This window comes from Dasypus novemcinctus, chromosome 12 (assembly GCF_030445035.2).
Source record: "Dasypus novemcinctus isolate mDasNov1 chromosome 12, mDasNov1.1.hap2, whole genome shotgun sequence".
NCBI classification, from domain to species: Eukaryota; Metazoa; Chordata; class Mammalia; order Cingulata; family Dasypodidae; genus Dasypus; species Dasypus novemcinctus.
The window spans coordinates 73,235,842-73,257,716 of record NC_080684.1 but is presented as its reverse complement, the minus strand read 5'-3'; the positions used below and the strand labels follow the sequence as shown (position 1 = coordinate 73,257,716).

Genomic DNA, 21,875 nt, shown 5'->3' with positions numbered 1-21,875 from the left:
AATGGAAAAAGTGGTGGTGTTTTTCATTTTATTCTTTCTCTTTAATATCTGGCTGACATGAAAATAGCTGGATTCTCATACCTGCTTTCGTGTTCATATGTTGCATTGTTACATATAATGGAGTCTTTGGAAAATTCCACTATACATTATTGAGAAAATAAGAGGCAACCAGTGTTTTAGTATTATGAAAATAGTTTTGACTTCAGAGATCCTCCCTGGGTTCCTACACAACACTTTTAGAACAGCTTCTCAGAGTTAGGCTGTCATCACCTCAGTCAGTTTTAAACCATTTTCATTATACCAAAACTAAAAGTCCCATATACCCTCCTAATTGTCCCTTAGGATTAATATAATATCTTCTCTGCCATTGCTGTAAAAACATTACAATATTTCTGTTAACTATAGTCAGTAAGTTAAAATAATTGTGATTTTCCCCATTTGTCACCATATTCTTAACACTTTGTAAAAGAACATTCTTATATTATTATTATTAAACATAATCTTCATCTACCACCAAAATCATTGTTATATATTCCCTGGATTATTCTCTAGCTTCTTTCAAATGACATATATTTATATAGACTACCCCTTTCAACCAGTCACATTTATGAATCATCGGTGTTAGCTATACTCACTATAATGTCTTACCATCACACAACCAATCCAATGTCCACATAGAAGAGGTGGCATTGGATTGGGAAAAGTGGACATAATGGACAAAGGGTATGGGGAAAGGCAGGAAGAGATGAGAGGTGGAGGCGTCTTCGGGACATGGAGCTGCCCTGGATGGTGCTTCAGAGGTAATCACCGGACATTGTAAATCCTCACAGGGCCCACTTGATGGAATAGAGGAGAGTATGGGCCATGATGTGAACCAATGTATATGAGGTGCAGAGGTGCCCAAAGATGTACTTACCAAATCCAATGGATGTGTCATGATGATGGGAACGAGTGTTGTTGGGGGGGGGGAGGGGGGGGTGGGGGGGTGGGGTTGAATGGGACCTCACATATATATTTTTAATGTAATATTATTACAAAGTCAATAAAAAATAAAAAAATTAAAAAAAAAAAAGTCTTACCATCAACTCTATTCATTTCCACACTTTTAAAGTAAACCTTAAGAAAAATTCTGTGTACATTAAGCATCAACTTCCTTTATCACCCCACATTCTATCTCCTAGGAACCCATACTCTATAGAATTTTTTCTGAGTTCACTTATGATATTTGATTCACTACTGAGACCATAAAATATTTGTCCTTTTGTGTCTAGCTTATTTCACTCAATAAAAGGTCCTCAGGTTCATCCATATTATGATAGACATCCTAATTTCATTTCTTAATACAGCTGAATAGTATTCCATTGTCTGAATATAACACATTTTGTTTATCCATTCATCAATTGATGGGTACTTGGGCTGTTTCCATATTTTAGCAATTGTGACTATGTAGTTTTATAATTGTTTCCATAGTTTAGTAGTAATGCTGCTATGTTCACAACAGCTTTGTTCACATGTCAGTTTGTGTCCTTGCTTTCAGTTCTTCTTAATATATTCTTAGTAACAGGATTGCTGGATCATAAGGCAATTCTATATTCAGCTTCTTGAGGTACTGCCACACTGTCTTCCATAAGCTGCACCATTCTACATTCCCACCAGCAGTGAAGGAACATACTTATTTCTCCATGTCCTCTCTGGTAGTTTTCTGGTTTGTTTTTAAGTAATGGCCATTATACAAGGTGTGAAATGATATCTCATTGTAGTTTTGATCTTCATTTCCATGACAACTAGTGACGGTGAGCATTTTTTCAAGTGCTTTTGGCCCTTTGTATTTCCTCTTTGGAAAAATGTCTAGTCAAGTCTTTCAACTATTTTTTCTTTGGTTTGCTTATCTTTTTATTGATCAGTTGTATGATCTATTTATTTAACATGGATATCAAGCCCTTATCAGATATGTGATTTCCAAATATTTTCTCCCATTGAATAGGTTGCCTTTTTACTTTCTTGACAATGTCTTTTGAAGAACAAAAGTGTTTAATTTTTAGGAGGTCCCATTTATCTCTTCCATTACTCATGCTTTGGGTATAAGGTTTAAGAAACTACCACCTAAGGGAAGTGGACTTGGCCCAGTGGTTAGGGCGTCCATCTACCAAATGGGAGGTAAGTGGTTCAAACCCCGGGCCTTCTTGACCTGTGTGGAGCTGGCCCACGCGCAGTGTTGATGCACGCAAGGAATGCCGTGCCGCAGGGGTGTCCCCTGCATAGGGGAGCCCCACATGCAAGGAGTGCGCCCCGTAAGGAGAGCCACCCAGCGCAAAAGAAAGTGCAGCCTGCCTAAGAATGGCGCCGCCCACACACAGAGCTGACACAACAAGATGACACAACAAAAAGAGACACAGATTCCCGTGCTGCTGACAACAACAGAAGCGGACAAAGAAGACGCAGCAGATAGACACAGAGAACAGACAACTGGAGTCGGGGGGGTGGTGGTAAATAAATAAGTAAATTTAAAAAAAAAAAAAAAAAAAAAGAAACTACCACCTACCACAAGATCTTGAAGACTTTTGCCTACATTTTCTGGTTGTAGTTTTTGTATCTAGGTCTTTGATCTATTTTGAGTTCATTTTTGTATAAGGTGTGAGTCTAGGGGTCCTCTTTCTTTTGGATATTTATATCCAGTTCTCCCAGCATTGTTGAATAGACTGTTCTGGTCCAGCTAGGTGGGTTTGACAGCCTTGTCAAAAATTACTTGATCATAGATGTGAAGGTCAATTTCTGAACTCTTAATTTGATTCTGTTGATCAATATGTCTATCTTTATGCTAGTGCCATGCTGTTTTTACTGCTGTAGTTAAGTAACACTCCTTAAAGTCAGGGAGTGAGAGTTCTTCAACTTTGTTTTTCTTTTTTCAAGATAGTTTTAGCTATTCAGGACCCCTAACCCTTCCAAATAAATTTGGTAATTGACTTTTCTAATTCTGAAAAAAAAACAAAAACAGGCTGTAGGTATTTTTATTGGAATTGAGTTGAATCTGTAAATCAGTTTGTGTAGAACTGACATCTTCATGATCTTTATTCTTCCAATCCACGAACACAAATGTCCTTCCATTTATTTAGCCCTTCATTGGTTTCTTTTATCAATGCTTTGTTGTTTTCTGAATGTAGGTTCTTTGTTTTAGATTAAGTTTATTCCTAAATACTTAATTCTTTTAGTTACTATTTTAAATGGCTTTTTTTTTCTGATTTCTTTCCTCAGATTACTCTTCAATAGTATATAGAAATGCTACTGATTTTTGCATATTACTATTGTATCCTGCCACTTTGCTGAACTCATCTATTGGTCGTAGTAACTTAGTTGTAGATTTTTGAGGATTATCTAGATAGAGGGATTGTATTAGCAAATAATGGAAGATCTGCTTCTTCCTTTCCTATTTGGGTACCTTTTATTGCTTTTTCTTGCCTAACTGCTTTAACTAGAACTTACAGCACAGTATGGAATAACAGTGGTGATAGTGGGCATCCTTGTCTTGTTCCTGATCTCAGCAGGAAAACTTTGTCTTTCATCATTGAATATAATGCCAGCTCTGAGTTTTTCATATGTGCACTTTATCATGTTGAGAAAGCTTCCTTCTAGTCCTGTCTTTTGAAGCATTCTTATCAAGAAAGGATGCTGTGTTTTTTCAGATGCCTTTTCTATGCCAATTGAGAAGATATGTGATTTTTCTTCTTCAATCTATTAATGTGATGTATTACAATAATTGATTTTCTTGTGTTGAACCACCCTTGTATACCTGGGATAAAACCCACTTGATCGTGGTGTATAATTATTTTAATGTGCTTTTGGATTTGTTTTGCAAGTATTTTGTTGAAAATTTCTGTAGGTACATTAGAGAAATTGGTTTGTAATTTCTCTTTTCATAGTATCTTTATCTGGTTTTGGTATTAGGATGATGTTGTCTTCATGGAATGTGTTGGTAGCTTTCCTTCCTGTTCAATTTTTTGGAAGACCTTGACAAAGATTGGTAATGGATCATCTTTGAACGATTGGTGGAATTCACCTGTGAAGCCTTCTGATCCTGGGCTTTACATCTTTGGGAGGTTTTTGATAACTCTCTCTCTTCACTTGTGATTGCTTTCTCAAGATCTTCAATTTCTTCTAGGGTCAGCATAGGTTCATGTGTTTCTAGGAATTTGTCAGTTCCATCTATGTTGTCTAGTTTGTTGACATACAGTTGTTACTAGTATCCTCTTATGATCTGTCATATCTGCAGGGTCAGTAATGTCCCTCCCCTTGCATTTCTGATTGTATTTATTTGCATCTTCTTCCTTTTATTCTTTGTCAGTCTAGCTAAGGGTTGTAGATTTTGTTGATCTTCTCAAAGAACCAACTTTTGGTTTTATTTCTTCTCTATTTTTTGTTCTAAATTTTATTTATTTCTGCTATAATCTTTATTATTTCTTTCCTTCTGCCTGGTTTGGAATTGCTCTTCTTTTTCTCATTTCTCCAGATATGCAATTAGGTCTTTGATTTTGGCTGGTTCCCCCGCCCCCCCCCACCCTAAAGCACTGAGAGCTATAAATTTCCCTCACTACTGCCTTTGCTATGTCCCATAGATTTTGATTTTGATACGTTTTGATATGTTGATATGTTTTGAATCCTTTAAAGATACTGACTGAATACTCTCACAATTTCTTTTTTGACCCACTGATTATTTAAGACTGTGTTGAATTTCCATATATTTGTGAATTTTCCCTTTTTCCGTATTTTTTTTTTTAAGATTTATTTCTCCTCACCTCCTCATTGTTTGCACTTGCTGTGTCTGTCTGCTTGTTTTCTTTTTAGGGGGGCACTGGGAACCAAGCTCGGGACTTTCAGTGTGGGAGGGAGGCACCTAATTGCTTGAGCCACCTCTGCTCCCTGCTTTGTTGTTTCTCTCATTGTGTTTTTCTTCTTATTGCATCATCACATTGCATCAGTTTGCTGCTCCTACCTGTTGTGTCAGCTCACTGTCTTGCTCCTCCTCTTTAGGAGGCACTGGGAACCTTCACTCCCTGCTTTGTTGTATCTCTCATTATGTTTTTTCTTCTTGTGTCTCTTGTTGCATTATCTTGTGTCAACTTGCCGCACCTGCCCATTGAGCCAGCTCCTGTTGTCTTTTGGAAGCACCAGGAACCAAAGCAGGGACTTCCATGTGGTAGGCTTGAGCCACATCTGCTTCCCTTTTCCATTTGTTGCTGATTTCCGCCTTCATTGCATCATGATCAGAGAAGGTGCTTTGTATAATTTCGGTCTTTTTAAAATTTATTGAGACCTGTCTTTTGACTCAACATACCGTCTATTCTGTAGAAGAACCCATGAATACTTGAAAAGAATGTATATCCTGTTCTTTCGACGAGTCGTGCTCTATAAATGTCTTTTAGGTCTGGTTCATTTATCATACTATTTCAAGCTCTCTGTTCCCTTATTTATTCTCCGTCTAGATGTTCTATCTAGTGCTGAGAGTGGTATATTGAAATCTCTAACTATTATTGTAGAGGCACCTGTTTCTCCTTTCACTTTTGCCAGTGTGTGGCGCGTGAATTTTGAGGTACCCAGATTAGGTATACATAAATATGCATTATAGTTATTTGTTCTTGGTGAATTGCCTCTTTTATTAATATGTAATGACCTTCTTCATCCTTTATAGCAATTTTGCATTTAAGGTCTATTTTATCTGCTATTAGTATTACTACTCCAGATCTTTTTGGGTTACTATTTGCATGGAATATCTTTTTCCAACCTTTCACTTTCATCCTGGTTGTGTCCTTACTTCTGACGTGAGTCTCTTGTAGTCTTAGGCTATGTCTTTTCATTGAAGAATTCAGTCCATTAATGTTCAGCGTTATTATTGTAAAGGCATTAATTTGTCCATCTTATCCTTAGCGTTCTGTTATCAGATCTTTATGTTGTCTCTCTTTTTACCTTTCAAGTTACTAGTAATCTACACTCTTCTCCATGTCTCTCACCCTTGTTTTTTACTTTCAGACTGTAGCACACTCCCTTTAGTATCTCCCGTAAGTCTGTCCTTTTGGTAACATGCTTGCTCAGTTTTTGTTTGTCTGTGAAGACTTTAAACTCACCCTCATTTTTGAAGGACAGTTTTGCTGGATACAGAATTCTTGGCTGGCAGTTTTCCTCTTTCAGCACCTTAATATATCATAATATTCCCTTCTCACCTCCATGGTTTCTAATGATAGGTTGGCACTATAAGGTTTCCTTGTATGTGATGCTTTGCTTTTCTCCTGCTGTTTTCAGAATCCTCTATTTATCTCTGGTATTTGTCATTCTGAAATTAGGTGTCTTGGAGTAGGGTCTATTGAGATTTATTCTGTTTGGGTTGCATTGTCCTTTTTGGATTGCATTGTCCTTTTTGGATTTGAGATTTACTATATTTTTCATAAGGGTTGGAAAGTTTTCAGTCATTATTTCCTCAGATGTTCTTTCTGCCCTTTTTCCATTCTCTTCTCCTTCTGGGACATCGATAATGCATATGTTTGTGCATTTCACATTGTCATTCAGTTCTCTGAGACCCTGTGCCATTCTTTTCTTTCTCTTCTGTCTTTTCCAGTTAGGATGTACTGTCCTCAAAATCACTAATTCCGAGTTCAAGCAATTCAGATCTGCTCTTATGTGCCTCTAATATATTTTTTAATCTGATCCATCATGCCTTTCATTCCCATAAGCTCTGTTACATATCTTTCCAGACTTTCAGATTGTTCTTTATGTTCACCCAGTGTCATCTTAATATCCTTTACCTCTTCAGTCTTACTTTCCTTCCATCTTTTTAATTGATAAAAGAGATTTGGGTGATTATCATTGATTAGTGTTTTAAATCCTGTCTCTCGTCAGGATTTTTAGATTTGTTCTTGTGTCTCAGTAATCTCTCTCTCTTTCTTAGTATGGCTTGTTATTTTTTGCTGATATCTAGACTCTGATGGTCAATTTAAAGTTTTCCACCTTGATTTATCAGAATAGGACCAGGAACTTACTGATTGGTACACATTTGCTCAAAGCAGACTCGGAAAAGACACTTTTAAGTTTTTTCTCCTTGTGGTTTTCCAGCAGGCCAGCAGATGGTGCTCATTAGCGAATACTCCCACAGAATTGTCTCTTTCAGCCTCCACTTGCCCATGATTCTGGTCTAGCCAGCGCAGAAATTCAAAGCAGGCTCTGCTGGCCAAATTCACTGAAGAAAAACCTCTCTCCTTTCTCCACTATACCCTCTCAGTTGGCTGCAGTGAGCCCTGGGTTTTATCCAGGCTCTTTGCCCTGAGGGTGGGGAGTAGGTTGCCCTTCCTGGCCATGAGGGATAGCAACTCACAATTTTTGTTTTGGCTTCTTCATCTCTCTGTCCCTTGCTCTCCTGAAGGATGCACAGCACTCTTCTGATGTGCAAATCCCCAAAGCAGCTTCCTCAGACAGCTTTTTGCCCTTCCTCCATTGTTTTTGAGAGAGAGTTGAGTCTTGTCTACCTACTCTGATGCCATCTTCATAGAAGTCCTCTGTTTTATTTTTTGAAGTACTGGTAATGAGCCACTGAATTGATTTTAGGACTCATAAATACATTGTAGCCCAAAGTCCAAAAAGCACTGTTCCATCAAAATTTCTTCACCATCCTTGTCCCCTACAGTTGTCCTCCCCCTCCCCCTGACTCTTCTGAACGTTTTTCTGCCATAGGGCATTGGTTCTGACTTTCTTCTCCCCCTGGATTGCTCTTAGATGCTTTGACTCCTAGTTCAAATGTAACGATACCTGAGAGAGGCCTTCTCTGCTTGCCCAACCCCAATTAGCCCTCTTTCTTCATTTGATATATATTGCCCTGTTTTATTTTCTTCATGACACTTATCAATATCTGAAATTATCTGAACTCTTCTTAGGCTGTTCCAAACTATAATCTGAATATGTTTTCCATGAGGAGAGGGAGCTTATGTGTCTTCTTAACTGCCGTATCCCTAGCTATCAAAATAGTATACCTGTTAGGTAGTAGATACTCAAATAGTTGAATTAATAGATAACACTTTATCTTGTGTGTGTTATGTAAGCCAGTAAAATTGACATTGAAAATAAGCATGATTCACAAATAATACTTAACTTCTCATATATGTCCTGCCTACCATATGTAATAGTTAACAGCAGTAGCTATTAGTTGAGTGCCAAGGATATCCCACCCACTCCTCTACTTACATAGCTGTCCTCTTGTTCAGTCCTTACAGTAGCACTGGGGCAGGCAGTGTTATCCGCATTTGACGTGAGGAAACTAACTGAAAAATAAGTAACTTTGTCTTATGGCCAAGAATATGTTTCCTCTAGTGTTCTTATTTAACTGCCTCCTTACTGTGAGGTTGAGAATCTCAGGGTAAGTATTGTTTTTGTGGAGTGCTCTGTGTCCAATAAAGTATTTTGAGTTACATTCATAAGTAAAATTTATTAAATAAATTTAATTAACCAGAATATGATTTGGACTTATTACGTGTCTGTTGCTGTCAATTCAGAATCTTTTCTGATGAACATTTTCTTTCCAAATAGTTTGCGGAGACGTTTCTGTTGGGGAGGAAGAAGGTGAAGGTGAAACTGGTTGGATTGAAGGAGCTGCAATCCTCTTGTCAGTAGTATGTGTAGTATTAGTTACAGCTTTCAATGACTGGAGTAAGGAAAAACAGTTTAGAGGTTTGCAGAGTCGAATTGAACAAGAACAGAAGTTCACGGTCATCAGGGCTGGTCAGGTCATTCAGATACCTGTAGCTGATATTACTGTTGGAGATATTGCTCAAGTGAAATATGGTAAGTAAAAATGGAGCAGTGCATCTTAATACTGCATGTAAAATTATTGTGATCTTACTAATAGTTCAGCTCATCATTGGTTTTTGTTTCAGGTGATCTTCTTCCAGCTGATGGCATACTTATTCAAGGCAATGATCTTAAAATTGATGAAAGTTCATTGACTGGTGAATCTGATCATGTTAAGAAGTCCTTGGATAAGGATCCCTTGCTTCTATCAGGTGTGAATTTCTTTTATAAATTTTAACTTTCTCCCCTCTCCCCCAACTATATATCATTATCAGCAAACACATTTTCCATAAGAGCCCATAATGTGAAAAGGATTCTTTATTTTATGCTGTTTCCTGTCCTTCTAATTCTTAGAATTTTTTTTTTTTTTTTTTTTTTTGGTAAGCTGATGGGGACATTATAGAGTTTTCTCAATCCAGAATTGTATTTTACAAATGAGTACTCTAGTCCATGAAATTAAGAGATTTAAGAGTCCAACAATGGGTTAGTGTAATGATAAAACTAAAATGTAGATCTAATGGTATTTATTGAATTTTTCTGTTTTTCTGTATTGTTTATTCATTAAGTCCTGTTGAAGAATGAAATTAAAGAATGTTCAGAACTGATAAGATCCTTAAAGATTAATCTGACTTCCTCATTTACATGCTGAGAAACTGTCAAAGATTATATGACTAATCAGCAGATCCAGGAGTAGTACCCACATTTACCAGTCAGTTTAATTTGTTAGTGGTTAAGACATTTGGGAAATAGAGAAGAGAAAGATTTGTGCTAAAAGTGAGGGTACTGTTTGAGAGAGAGACGTGGGTACCTACTTGGGAGGCTCTTGTAGCAGCCTAATATGGGAGTGGGAGAAGATGAAGTGGAAATAAATGGAAGCAATAATGGGAAAAATTACAAGTTCCCTTCTAAAATGCTGAATGGAGGGGAAAGCCAAAATCTCATAACTTAAAAGCATGCCAATTCTTCGTCTTTTGATTACTAGGTTCTTAAACTTAGTTTTCTAGTATTCTAGTATTGTCTACAAGGATTATATTAGATTGAGTTTATACTAGTGTTTTCAGGAACCAAAATGCTTATTTGTCTTCTATTATCATTATTAGATGTTAATGGATTATTAACATTTTATACATAATCATAATATTACTGCTTCTTTATTAGCTCTTCAATAACTTTGCAGCTATGATTTTTCAGACCTTTCTGTGAACTTTGTATTTTAATTGGTTGAACATGATTTTACAAAGACTGAAGTCAAACCTGTGATATCCACATTTTGGAGCACATACCTCAGTTTAGCCATTGCCTTTTTAAGATTTGCAAATGTGTGTGCTGAAGAAGTTCATTGCAAAACCTCCTCAGCACTGAAAAAATCAGAGTAGTTATTACATGTATGAACAAAAGTACCATTATTATTTAGGTGTATTTGATATAGATGCACGTTCCTTCACTGCAATATTGAGATTTGTACACCGTCAGTGTTCTACACCACTTAGAACATTCATTGTCTTTGTAATTCATACAAAGTAAACAGAAAAAACTTGGATATTTAAGGAAATATCTTGGATATTTAAGCTTCTAAGAAACAGTAATTAGTATAAACTAAGCCAATCTGTAGCATTTTCAAAGGAAAAGATATCTAATCATACCTTACTACCTCAGATTAACTGGACCCTGATACATGAGGAACTGAGATAGTCTTCCTATTGCATTTCTTGCTATACATACTTGGTGGGATCCACATGTTCATCTAACTTATTTATATGGTACTTAACTTTTCAGACTGACTTTGGTCTTTTTCTGTTTTAGCAGAGATGACTGGTATGCTTTATTTAGTCAGGTTCCTAATACACTGTGTATACCAAGAGAACACTTTAAATTTTCCATGTTTAAGAAAAGACTGAAATAACTTTTGTTGTCCCTTATCACGATATGGGTGGGAAAGTTTTTCTGCATTTATTTTCCCTGTTCCAAAAATGTACTGAAAAACATGAAATGTGTTTATTTTTAAATTTACTTTTCTGATGCCATCTCTCACTGCTGTTCTTGGCTTCTTAAATTTAGACTTTTAAAAGCAGTTATTCAGTTAGCAGTGGGGATATGATCAGAACAAACACTGTTTTCTTTGCTTGAGTACATTAACTGCCAGTATTTCATTACCTGTGGTAAGAAAGAAGAGAATATAAAAAATAGAAACCTGTAGAAAACTAGGATTATTAAAAGAAACAAATTGGCTTTTATACTTAATAATTACTCAGTAAATATTACTTCACTATCTTGACTTTTTATTTCTTGTTTCCCTTACTTCTTATTGGCAGAGAAGTTAATAATTAGTGAAATATTCAGAATATAGATTTTTTAAAGCATGAAAACCCAAGACCTAAAAAAGTCATAATGGATAACTTACTCAGTGATTAATAGCCAAAAATAAATTCTTAAATAATGGAGTAAGTATAAACCTTATTCTCTTATTGAGCATATAACCTATGAGCATCCATCTGGTACATAGGATGGTGATAGGTGCTCAGACCCGCCCCTCCAGATGATAGTGAACTAGGAGAAGGTCAAATATAAATAACTGATAATTGTAAAGAAGACTTCATTGAGTTTTTTAAGAAAAGAAAGAAGAAACTAAGTTTGGGAGGCTACTTAAATTCACAAAAAGATTCGAATAGAAGGTCAGGAAACTTTCTAAGGCATGAGAAAAGATCCCAAAATATGGCTATACAAGTTGGAAAAATGTAAGTAAACCTATCAGCATTGTACTATAGGAAGAATATGACCTTTTCTCTGATAGAGCTGGGTGGAATCTTTGCTGTGCCATGTAATAGTGTGTATAACCTCGGACAAGTTTCTAGAAAAATAAGAATGATGCCTGCCAACTTGAATTATTGTTCTGAGAGACATAGAATTCAGTAAACATTCCCATCTCTGCCACCTAGCTTTCTGTAACAGAATTTTATGTTAGAGTAGTGGGCATAAAGGTTTGAAAGCTTGATTTGCTTCAAGGTGAGTAATTTGGACCAGGAAAGACATGTGATAAAGTCAGTATTTTAGGAAGATCAAACCTGATCTCAAGATAAACCAGAGAGGCAGAGAGACTAGCTAGGATCTACTGCAGTTTTCTAGGAAGATTGGGATGAAAGCCTGGTTAGATAGAGGTCGCAGGGTTGGGGTGGGAAATAAGACATTTGTTGTTTTGGAATCCTTTTGGTTTAACCACATTTCTTTATAAGCAATGTACTTCTCAAAGGAATGTCCCTAATACCTTAGGTCATAATTAATAATAATGAGCTTTCATTGAACCATTATAAGTTCCATTGTGATAAGTATTTTACATGCGTAGGCTTATATGATTCTAATTGTGTTTCTATGAAGTGTAGGTACTGTATTTTATAGATGAGGTATTGAGAAGTTATAATTTGCCCGATATATAGTAAATAAGTGGTAGAATGAGATTTTAACTCAAATATGACTGCTAACAGTGAAGAATTTAGATTTTGGTTAATATCTTATTAAATTTATTTTTATTAAGTACTGAAACTATTAAAGAATATTAATAGCATTTGAGATTTGATGGTAGAAGGGAAAATATAATTTTAGAAAACAAACATGTTTTCTATTATAGGTACTCATGTAATGGAAGGCTCTGGAAGAATGGTAGTTACTGCTGTAGGTATAAATTCTCAAACTGGAATTATTTTTACCTTACTTGGAGCTGGAGGTGAAGAGGAAGAGAAGAAAGATGAAAAGAAAAAGGAAAAGAAAAGTAAGTCTGTCAATTTGTTTTGACAGACTTGTCAATATGGCAATATGGTAAATAGAATGTAAGAACTGAAAATAGACTTCATTTCTGAAAATTTGATATGAAATTTCTGAAGAAAAGTTAATTCTCCAATACTGTACTTTCAGGTGGTGGAATTAATGGAGGGAACATTTTTCTTTTATACTTTATAGTCCATGAAAGGTAGCTAAGTGAATATATCCTTCTCATTTTCAATAGCCAAATATTTTTAATATTTGGGTGTTTTATTTTGTTCTTTGGGTTTTGTCTTTAGTTATGAAATCCTCATTTCAGCAAAAAATGTGTTTGAAAAGTTCTGGCTGCAGATAAGGGTGGGAAGTAACACTTAATAGATTTCCCCTACTACATTCCTCGTGGTAGCCCTTGATATGCCTCCAAAGGTTTCTTAGGACTGTGTGGAATTTAATTTGAAAACCAATAGTAACAATACCATTTACTGAATGTTTTACATACATTAGCTTATTAGTCCTTACAACTATTTAAAGACTTAATTTTTTTTTTACTCACAATTAAACTGAGACTTTATGCCGATTGTATAACTTGCTCCAGGTCAAAGAGCTACTAGGTGGCAGATCAAGCCATCTTCTCTCTAGCTCCAGCGTCTGTGCTCTGACATTGTGCTACATCCTAATACCAGGGTCTAAAGTCAAGGAACCCTATAAAAAATGTAAGGGAAGTTTTTATCATGGCATTATTCGCATTGACCCCAGAGTGTCTTTCCAAAAAGCACTTTTTTTCTGAGATCCATGCACCTGTTTTTATTACTCCAATCCAGGATATTCCCAGGAATTAACACCTAATTTACTGTCTACTGTTTTTGTCTTCTCTCTTTTTTTTTTTTCTTAATGGAACAGAACAGCGTTTTTCTATTTGTAGACTTTCTCATCCATTCTCCCATTCCCTTGACTGCTTTGGCAATTCTCAGAGGCAGTCCAGGGTAATTTGTCTCCCGTTACCTCAGTAGCCTGGAATGTGACTGCCTGGTCTGTTCAAACTTGAGCTCATTTAAAGTAACGAAGTATTCTCTTACTATCTCCTCATCTGTCTGGAGCTTCAGTTCCTTCTTGACCATACTTGTTCTACCTTTTCCAGTTTGAAGATAGCTCTCCTTGATAGGAAAGTTGGAAGAAAAAGCAACCTGAATGAGTCTTTTGTCATTTTTAATATTTTACTGCCTACCCCCCAAAATAGACTACACTCTCCTTGATCACTTTATTGGTCATCATTTCTGTCTTTCTGCTTTCTCTAAAATTTGGGGCACTGTCTTAACTGATAGCCTTACTGCTTATTCGATACATTCATATTGTGGTTTTTCTTAATTTTCCTTTTCTATCTTGTATACATACCACTTTTGTTCTTACTCCCATCAGAGTTCTCCTGTGTGCCTGGTGTCTTCCTCTGACATCCCTCTGCCTTTACCTCTCCTCTTCCTGCTTTCTCATTGTCATATGTCTGTTTAGTTTGGAAACCTCGTACCATATTTGGCTTTATGATAGTATATAAAAGGGTGTAGTCTTATGGAGAAATCAAATAAGTATAGATGCTCCAAATTATTTTGTAATATTCTCCCATGGGTAAAATCTAGGGAACATTGACATGACAATGCAAGTCATTACAAGGCAAATGCTGTCAAATCGGTAGACACATATGAAACACATAAACACAGACACATTACCATTGTGTAACAGTTCTCTATAGAAATGTGAACTACCTCTGCATAATTTAGCATGGCGGTATTCATTTCTTTTGGAAAACTTTAATTCCCGTTTTGTTCCAACAGATAAGAAACAAGATGGAGCTATTGAGAATCGCAACAAAGGTAAATTCAGGAGCATAAACATACGGTTAGATTGTTCTCAATATACCCAAAAATATATCAGCTGTGTACTGATATTCATCCAAAAATAGAAGACATGTAGCAGACGGAACTAACAATATATATTCACTTGGGTTAACCTCTCTATCTGCCAGTGCCATTTAAATACTGCTGCTACAATGTTAATGAAATTATTATTTATGGTAGTGAGCCTAGAAAATTCCAGATACAGGGAACTTTCAACTTGAACATTTCAGGTATTTTAATATCTGTTACTGTGTATGTTATTAGTAGCAAAAATGCCTAAGAAACAAAATATGCACTATATATAACATAAACATTATACTTAGGAGTCTGTAGATATGTGTACATCTATCTTACATATATATGTATGATCATACATTGTATAAGAGGTATTTGTGCTCTTTGGGATAAGTCTTATTACCTAACACAACACACCAGAAGAGAAATAATTTAGTATTCTTTAGTTCTTAGTTTAAGGGACTTGTTTTTCATTTCTGTGCCTTGTTCCTATTACCTAGAAACAATATTGTCAAATTGTGTATAAAATTTCACAACTAAATGTAGTGATTGTCTTATTTTCTTTGTGTAGATGCTCACACAAGGCTGGATGCTTAAATGTTTTTACTTTCTGTAACAAGAAACTGATTTTTTAAAAATTGCTTTGAAATGTTACCAGTGATGTGTTCCTTTAAAAAGCAGTGAAGTGATAATTGCTCTTACATGCAGCAAAAGCCCAGGATGGTGCAGCCATGGAAATGCAGCCATTGAAGAGTGAAGAAGGTGGAGATGGTGATGAAAAAGACAAAAAGAAAGCAAATTTGCCAAAAAAGGAAAAATCTGTTTTACAAGGGAAACTTACAAAATTGGCTGTTCAGATTGGCAAAGCAGGTATGAAGATAATGAGAGTATTAAAATATGCTAACTTTCCCCTTAGAAAATTTTCAACATACTTTGTTGTTTAGTGACTGAATGGAAAGGGAGTTTTTTAAAATGCTAGTTTGGTGGCGGACTTGGCCCAGTGGTTAGGGCGTCTGTCTACCACATGGGAGGTCCATGGTTCAAACCCCGGACCTCCTTGACCCATGTGCAGCTGGCCCATGCGCAGTGCTAATGCGCACAAGGAGTGCCGTGCCTCGCAGAGGTGTTCCTCCCCCCCCCCCCCCCCCCCCCCGCAAAGGGAAGCCCCATGCGCAAGGAATGCGCTCCGTAAGGAGAGCCTCCCAGCGCGAAAGAAAGTGCAGCCTGCCCAGGAATGGTGCCACACACATGGAGAGCTGACACAACAAGATGACACAACAAAAAGAAACACAGATTCCCATGCCGCTGACAACATCAGAAGCGGACAAAGAAGATGACACAAATGACACAGAGATCAGACAACTGGGGTGGGGTGGGAAGGGGAGAGAAATAAATAAATCTTAAAAAAAAAAAACAAAACCAAAATGCCAGTTTTATCCACAGTGTGCTGAGCTCTTTGAGTTACTGTAGATCTTCATAATAGCATTGCAACTCAGGGGCTATTATTTCCATCTTACATAGAGGGAATTGTCCCCTGGTAGCTAGCTAGTGAATGGCCAGGCTAGGATCAGCATCTAAATCTGACCAATTCACAGTTCCCTGTTCTGAATTTCTTGGTGCTGTGGAGACACTCTTAGCTAACCGTGAGATTAACTGACTGCAATTAAGTTTTTTTAAAATTTCACTGCACAGTTTGCTAATCTTTTTGCTGGTTATCTGTGCAACGATTTAGGTAAGTATTTTCTTTGAAAAGTTTTAGTTTAATTAAACTGAATAGAATAGTTAGAGCATTATCCTGATGAAGCTGAAGTGGCTAACTTGATGCTTTCCCTGAAAGCACCTATTAATAGAGCTACTTTTTAGAAAATGATAAAAGCAGAACATGCTCTCCAGCAGTATCATCTTCGTCAGAGAACACTGTGGCTAAGTCAGCATACATTATTAAAATAACTTAAATTGTATCATTCTATTAGTTTGTAGTAATATGTTTAAAAAAGTGAAGCTTTTGCTTCTGTCCTTAGTAAGCTTGTTTTCAAATAGCAGATATTTGCTTTTATAATATATAATCAAGCAGTAATACTGATTGATATAATGTTCGGTGAAAGGGTGACTCTGAGAAGGTAATGGTATTTAGTAGGCTTGGATTGGATTCTTAGAGTGATTTGTGGACTTTCTGTTTCTTGGGTTTTTTTTTCCCCTCATTTATAAAGGGCTAGATATCTAACAGAAGAGAGTTTTTTAATGCAGGATTGACTTATAGTTTTCTAAGTTAATAGAGCAGTAAGGATAGACCAAAAAATTTTATATGGTAAGTTTATATATATTTCTAAAAAAAAATACCTCGAGTTGAATATTTAATTCCAAGCCTCCCCATTGATGAGATTCATACCAGCTTCTCTTTCAGCTTTAGGCATGTTGCCTTATCAGCATATACAGTATCGGCTTTTAGTAAACTATTGGTATTTCTTTGTCATTGGCTTTTATTTGTCTCTGCTTTAGAAGAAGGTAGAAGATACAATTAAGTTTACTGGGAAAGAATTTTAAATGCTTTTCTCCCAGCTCTTCCTGGGGACAGAGGTATACTTGGAATCAAAAGGGGGTAACAATTTCTCAGAGAAATTAAAATATTATCAAACCAATTATAATGCTTCCATTGCCTACTATGTAGCGAGTAGTGGGTAGTCTGGAATATTTAAGTAATTGAATTTTTCCTTTTTTTTTTCCATATACTGAAAGGTCTGTTGATGTCTGCCATCACAGTTATCATCCTCGTATTATATTTTGTAATTGATACATTCTGGGTTCAGAAGAGACAGTGGCTTGCTGAGTGCACACCTATTTACATACAATATTTTGTGAAGTTCTTCATTATTGGAGTTACAGTTTTAGTGGTAGCAGTGCCAGAAGGTCTTCCACTTGCAGTCACTATCTCACTGGCCTATTCAGTCAAGGTGAGTACAAAAAGTAAAGAAGATGTATTATAGTTAAAGCCTCATCTGGAAGAGAAATGGCAAATCTGGTTACTTTTTTTTTCCTCCCCTGTTTAAGAAAGTGGGAGATTTACATAAATTTACATTGTTTTCTTTAGAATTGCTGTCTTTAATTCCTTCTCCCTCCCATCAGTAAATGACTGTACTTAGAGACCTGAACATTCCTTGAAGAGCAGCTTTGACACAAAACTAAGCATGATTCTGCTACACAAGGTTCTAGCCTAATTTTTATTATATGGTAGTTACATGTCAAGTCACATCACTTCCATTTTCCCATTTATAAATTTAAAGTTTGTCATTTTCCTGTATTACAAGTGCAAAGAAGATTCACTTTAGAAACCTAATGTTTCTAAAAGAATAATTCAGATCATACTATTTCCTTGCTTAAAACCACCCATTGACTTCTCATCACACTTAAAATAAGACCCAGACTCCTCACCGTGACCTTCAAGCCTCCGCCTCATCTGGCTGTCCTGCTTACCTTTCAGTACTCATCTCCTACCTCTCACTCCCTCTTGTTCTCTCTGCTCTACCCTTAGCAGCTTTTCTCTTGTTTTTCAAATATCCTAACCATGTTCTCACTTTAGGATCCTCTTGTTCCTTTAAATACTAACATGCTCTCTCGCTTTATTCAGATCTCTTCAAATGGCACTTTCTCTAACCACTCGATTTATAGAAGCTCAGCCCTTCTTGTTTTCCAAGAAAAATGCTGAAAAATGAACTTAGGTGGTTTTGCTGACTGACATTTATTTATTTTATTTTATTTTTTTTGCCAGTTAAACATAAGATTTATTTATTTTTTTATCTTTTAACATATTTTTTTTATTGACTTTGTAATAATATTACATTAAAAATATATATGTGAGGTCCCATTCAACCCCACCCCCCCACCCCCCCTCTCCCCCCCCCAACAACACTCGTTCCCATCATCATGACACATCCATTGGATTTGGTAAGTACATCTTTGGGCACCTCTGCACCTCATAGACAATGGTCCACATCGTGGGCCATACTCTCCTCCATTCCATCCAGTGGGCCCTGTGAGGATTTACAATGTCCGGTGATTACCTCTGAAGCACCATCCAGGGCAGCTCCATGTCCCAAAGACACCTCCACCTCTCATCTCTTCCTGCCTTTCCCCATACCCATCGTCCACCATGTCCACTTTTCCCAATCCAATGCCACCTCATTGAAGATTAATTTTTATCAGTTTTATATATTATATAGAAGAGGTGAATTTTAAAAAACTTACTTGGATAATTTTGATCCTTCTTTCAAAATGGATTTGCAAGTAAAAAAATACTCTTATTGGAAGCCTGCTGCTTTTGTAAATTTTCTAATGTCAATTAGCAGTTCTCTTTAAGTAGCATTGCTAACAGTGAGCAAATATAAAGCAATATTAAGTAATTAGTTTCTGCTCTCTAGCACTCTTATTGTTAATATCCCTGTATTAGTCAAGCAGAGGGGTGCTGATGCAAAATACCAGAAATTGGTTGGATTTTATAAAGGATATTTATTTGGGGTAGGACTTTACAGATACTAGGCCATAAAGCATAAGTTACTTCTCTCACCAAAGTCTATTTTCACATGTTGGAGCAGGATGGCTGCTGACATCTGTAAGGTTCAGCCTTCCTGGGTTCCTCTGGGCTCAGCTCCTCTGTTTTCTCCACAAGGTCAGCTGTAGACTATGAAGCTCTCTAGGCTTTGCCTCTCTCCACAAGGTCAGCTATAGACTCTTGTTGAAGGGCTCTGTCTCCCTGCCTGGGGCTCCAGCTTCAGCATCAAACTCCAACATCAAAACTCAAACATCAAAAACCCTCTACTCTGTCCTTTGCCATGCCTTTTATCTCTGAGTCCTCACCCACCGAAGGGTGGGGACTAAACACCCTACTGGCACAAGAGGTTTACATAATTACTTAATCAAGTAAACCTATGAATCCAATATAATCTAATACACCCAGAGGAAAAGATTCATTTGCAAACATAATCCAATATTTCTTTCTGAAATTCATCAATAATATCAAATAGCTACAATCCCCAAGTAGGATATTTTCATGATAGACCTATCATGAAAAGAATATTTTTGCTTACTGTTTGAATTTATATTCATTTCAGGCATTTAACATTTTTGGTATAAAACTAAATGGTTAATGTATCAAAGTGATGATGAAATAGTGCATTCATCTATTTGTCTTTTTATTGATGTTTAAATCAGAAAAATTAATAGAAACATAAATTTTACCATTAGTTCATTTTGAATAATCAATGATATTAATTTTTCAGTTGATCAGAAAAATATAGTCAGGATGTTTGCATTCTGGTTATAGAAAGTAAGCATTTTAACTACTATTCTTTAAGCTTTTATTAAATGGGTATTTAACTCTTATGTTATTAATTACAGGTCTTTTCACTGAATTGTAGTCTTTATGGATCCTTTTACTATTTTGCAAAGTGGAACAAGTTTTCTTCACTTCAAAACTTCATTCTTTTTATATTTAATGCAAATTACAAGTAATTCAGGAGGTACACATCTATCTTCCCCAAATTTTTATTTCTTCAGGGAGCCAGTTTTCTCAAAATCTTGCATAATAGTCACAGTTAACACACTGTAAAATAAGTATGTGTTTTTCAACCCATTCCACGTATGTATCGAGAATTATGAAGCGTTTTAACTTAAACGCTTTTTGGGGCAACTCTGTAAAACTCTTGGGTTTTCAGAAACTGTGTTTTTTGTTGTTCAGTGAGAGCAAGAAATGAGATACAGTCTGATGCTAGGGATAAGAATTCCAGTCCACTGGCATACAGAACAAATGAAAATAATCCATTCTCATTTTGATATATTAACTCACTCTGTATGAGAATTTTTTTTTAATTTGGCAATGACACGCCCACTTTATTTTAGCTGATAAAAAGCTACATTTTTTACCCTGGTGATTGATAGAAGAAAATCATTTTCCACTTAATAAGGAAACTTCATAATTAAATATAATATACTCTTACACTATCGTAAGTACCACTATACTTACAATACAGGTTGTCATTGCTCTTGTAATGCAGGGATACTTCATGAAGCTGTTGGAAGCATATAGTCAATGTGATTTGCGTATGGATACAGGCATCTGCATTCATTTCCTAGATTGTTATGTATCAGTAAGGAGATTGAAACTACAAAAAGCTGTATGCTCTTTAATTTATTTGAATAGGTCAGATATACCAAAATTCTTCCAGTAACAAATTGGAATTTTATGCTATGCATCTGGATAGCTAGGGATTTTAGTTCTGATTTTACAGCAATTTATAGTACTTTTAATTTAATGAGGTGATTGGTTTTATAAGTAACTTAACTAGATTTTTTTTGTCACTGTAGAAAATGATGAAAGATAATAACTTAGTAAGGCATCTGGATGCTTGTGAAACCATGGGAAATGCTACAGCCATTTGTTCAGATAAAACAGGAACATTGACAATGAACAGAATGACTGTTGTCCAAGCTTACATAAATGAAAAACATTATATAAAGATTCCTGAACCAGAGGCTATTCCAGCAAATATTTTGTCCTATCTTGTAACAGGAATTTCTGTGAATTGTGCTTATACATCAAAAATATTGGTAAGATTTCTTTAATAACATATGTATCAAAATTAATTTTCAAATTTGTAATGGTTAGACTATGTAATTCTTCAGACTACAATTACTAAATAAATTGAAGAATTGAATTGTCTTAGGTTTTTAAAAGGCATGTATCCTTGTAATGTATATGTTTCTTTTGCTATAATGTGTCATGAATAAGGACTATTGATTAACATATACATTCCATTTACTTGTATTTTTCTCTCATGTTTTGAATTTTCCTGTGTTCCAAAGCTCTCAAGCATTAAAATCAGAAATTTTTTTTAGTTTTACATTCTTACTAAGCTCCTTTTGTGAAAGACCAGACTCCTTACCTGGTAAAAAAAAGTCGGTTCTCTGTTTTCAAGAGAAAATTTTGAAGCCAGATTTCAACTAAAAATAATGTTTTATATATGTTTGCTTTATGCTGTATTTATCTTGGTTTGTTGATTTCTATCTGTAAGATAGTCCTTAGATCTTTAAAGAACTAACATAAAGTATTTCCGTATTTTTGTTACCTTAGGAAAAAAATATTTTCAACCTTACCAGTTTTTAAAAATCTTAATGACTTTGAGCACCTTATGTTTGACTTGATAAATATGTTCTAGTGATTTATGTATGAATACCATGAACAAAAATATTGCAAGTTCTTTGTTTATTTAGTGAAAATAAACATGAATTGGATTCTTGGACTGGAAAGTTATGGGATCTTGATTCTAGATCTAGCTTTGCCTTTTACTCACTGGAAGTCTGAGCTTTACATTCTTCAGTCCTTAAGTAAAGACAATCCTATGT

General features: G+C 35.7%; 1 protein-coding gene across 9 annotated transcripts in view; it reads left to right on the top strand.

Moving 5' to 3' along the window:
• Window positions 1-21,875, top strand: part of ATP2B1 (ATPase plasma membrane Ca2+ transporting 1) — a 139,858-nt gene that overhangs the window by 84,313 nt on the left and 33,670 nt on the right. For all 9 annotated transcript variants that reach the window (XM_058308530.2, XM_058308528.1, XM_058308533.2 and 6 more), the window contains exons 4-10: window positions 8,563-8,817; window positions 8,910-9,035; window positions 12,446-12,586; window positions 14,403-14,441; window positions 15,189-15,350; window positions 17,217-17,431; window positions 20,838-21,080. In XM_058308530.2, the coding sequence (XP_058164513.1) occupies window positions 8,563-8,817; window positions 8,910-9,035; window positions 12,446-12,586; window positions 14,403-14,441; window positions 15,189-15,350; window positions 17,217-17,431; window positions 20,838-21,080 (1,181 nt within the window). The remainder of the gene's footprint in view (window positions 1-8,562; window positions 8,818-8,909; window positions 9,036-12,445; window positions 12,587-14,402; window positions 14,442-15,188; window positions 15,351-17,216; window positions 17,432-20,837; window positions 21,081-21,875) is intronic.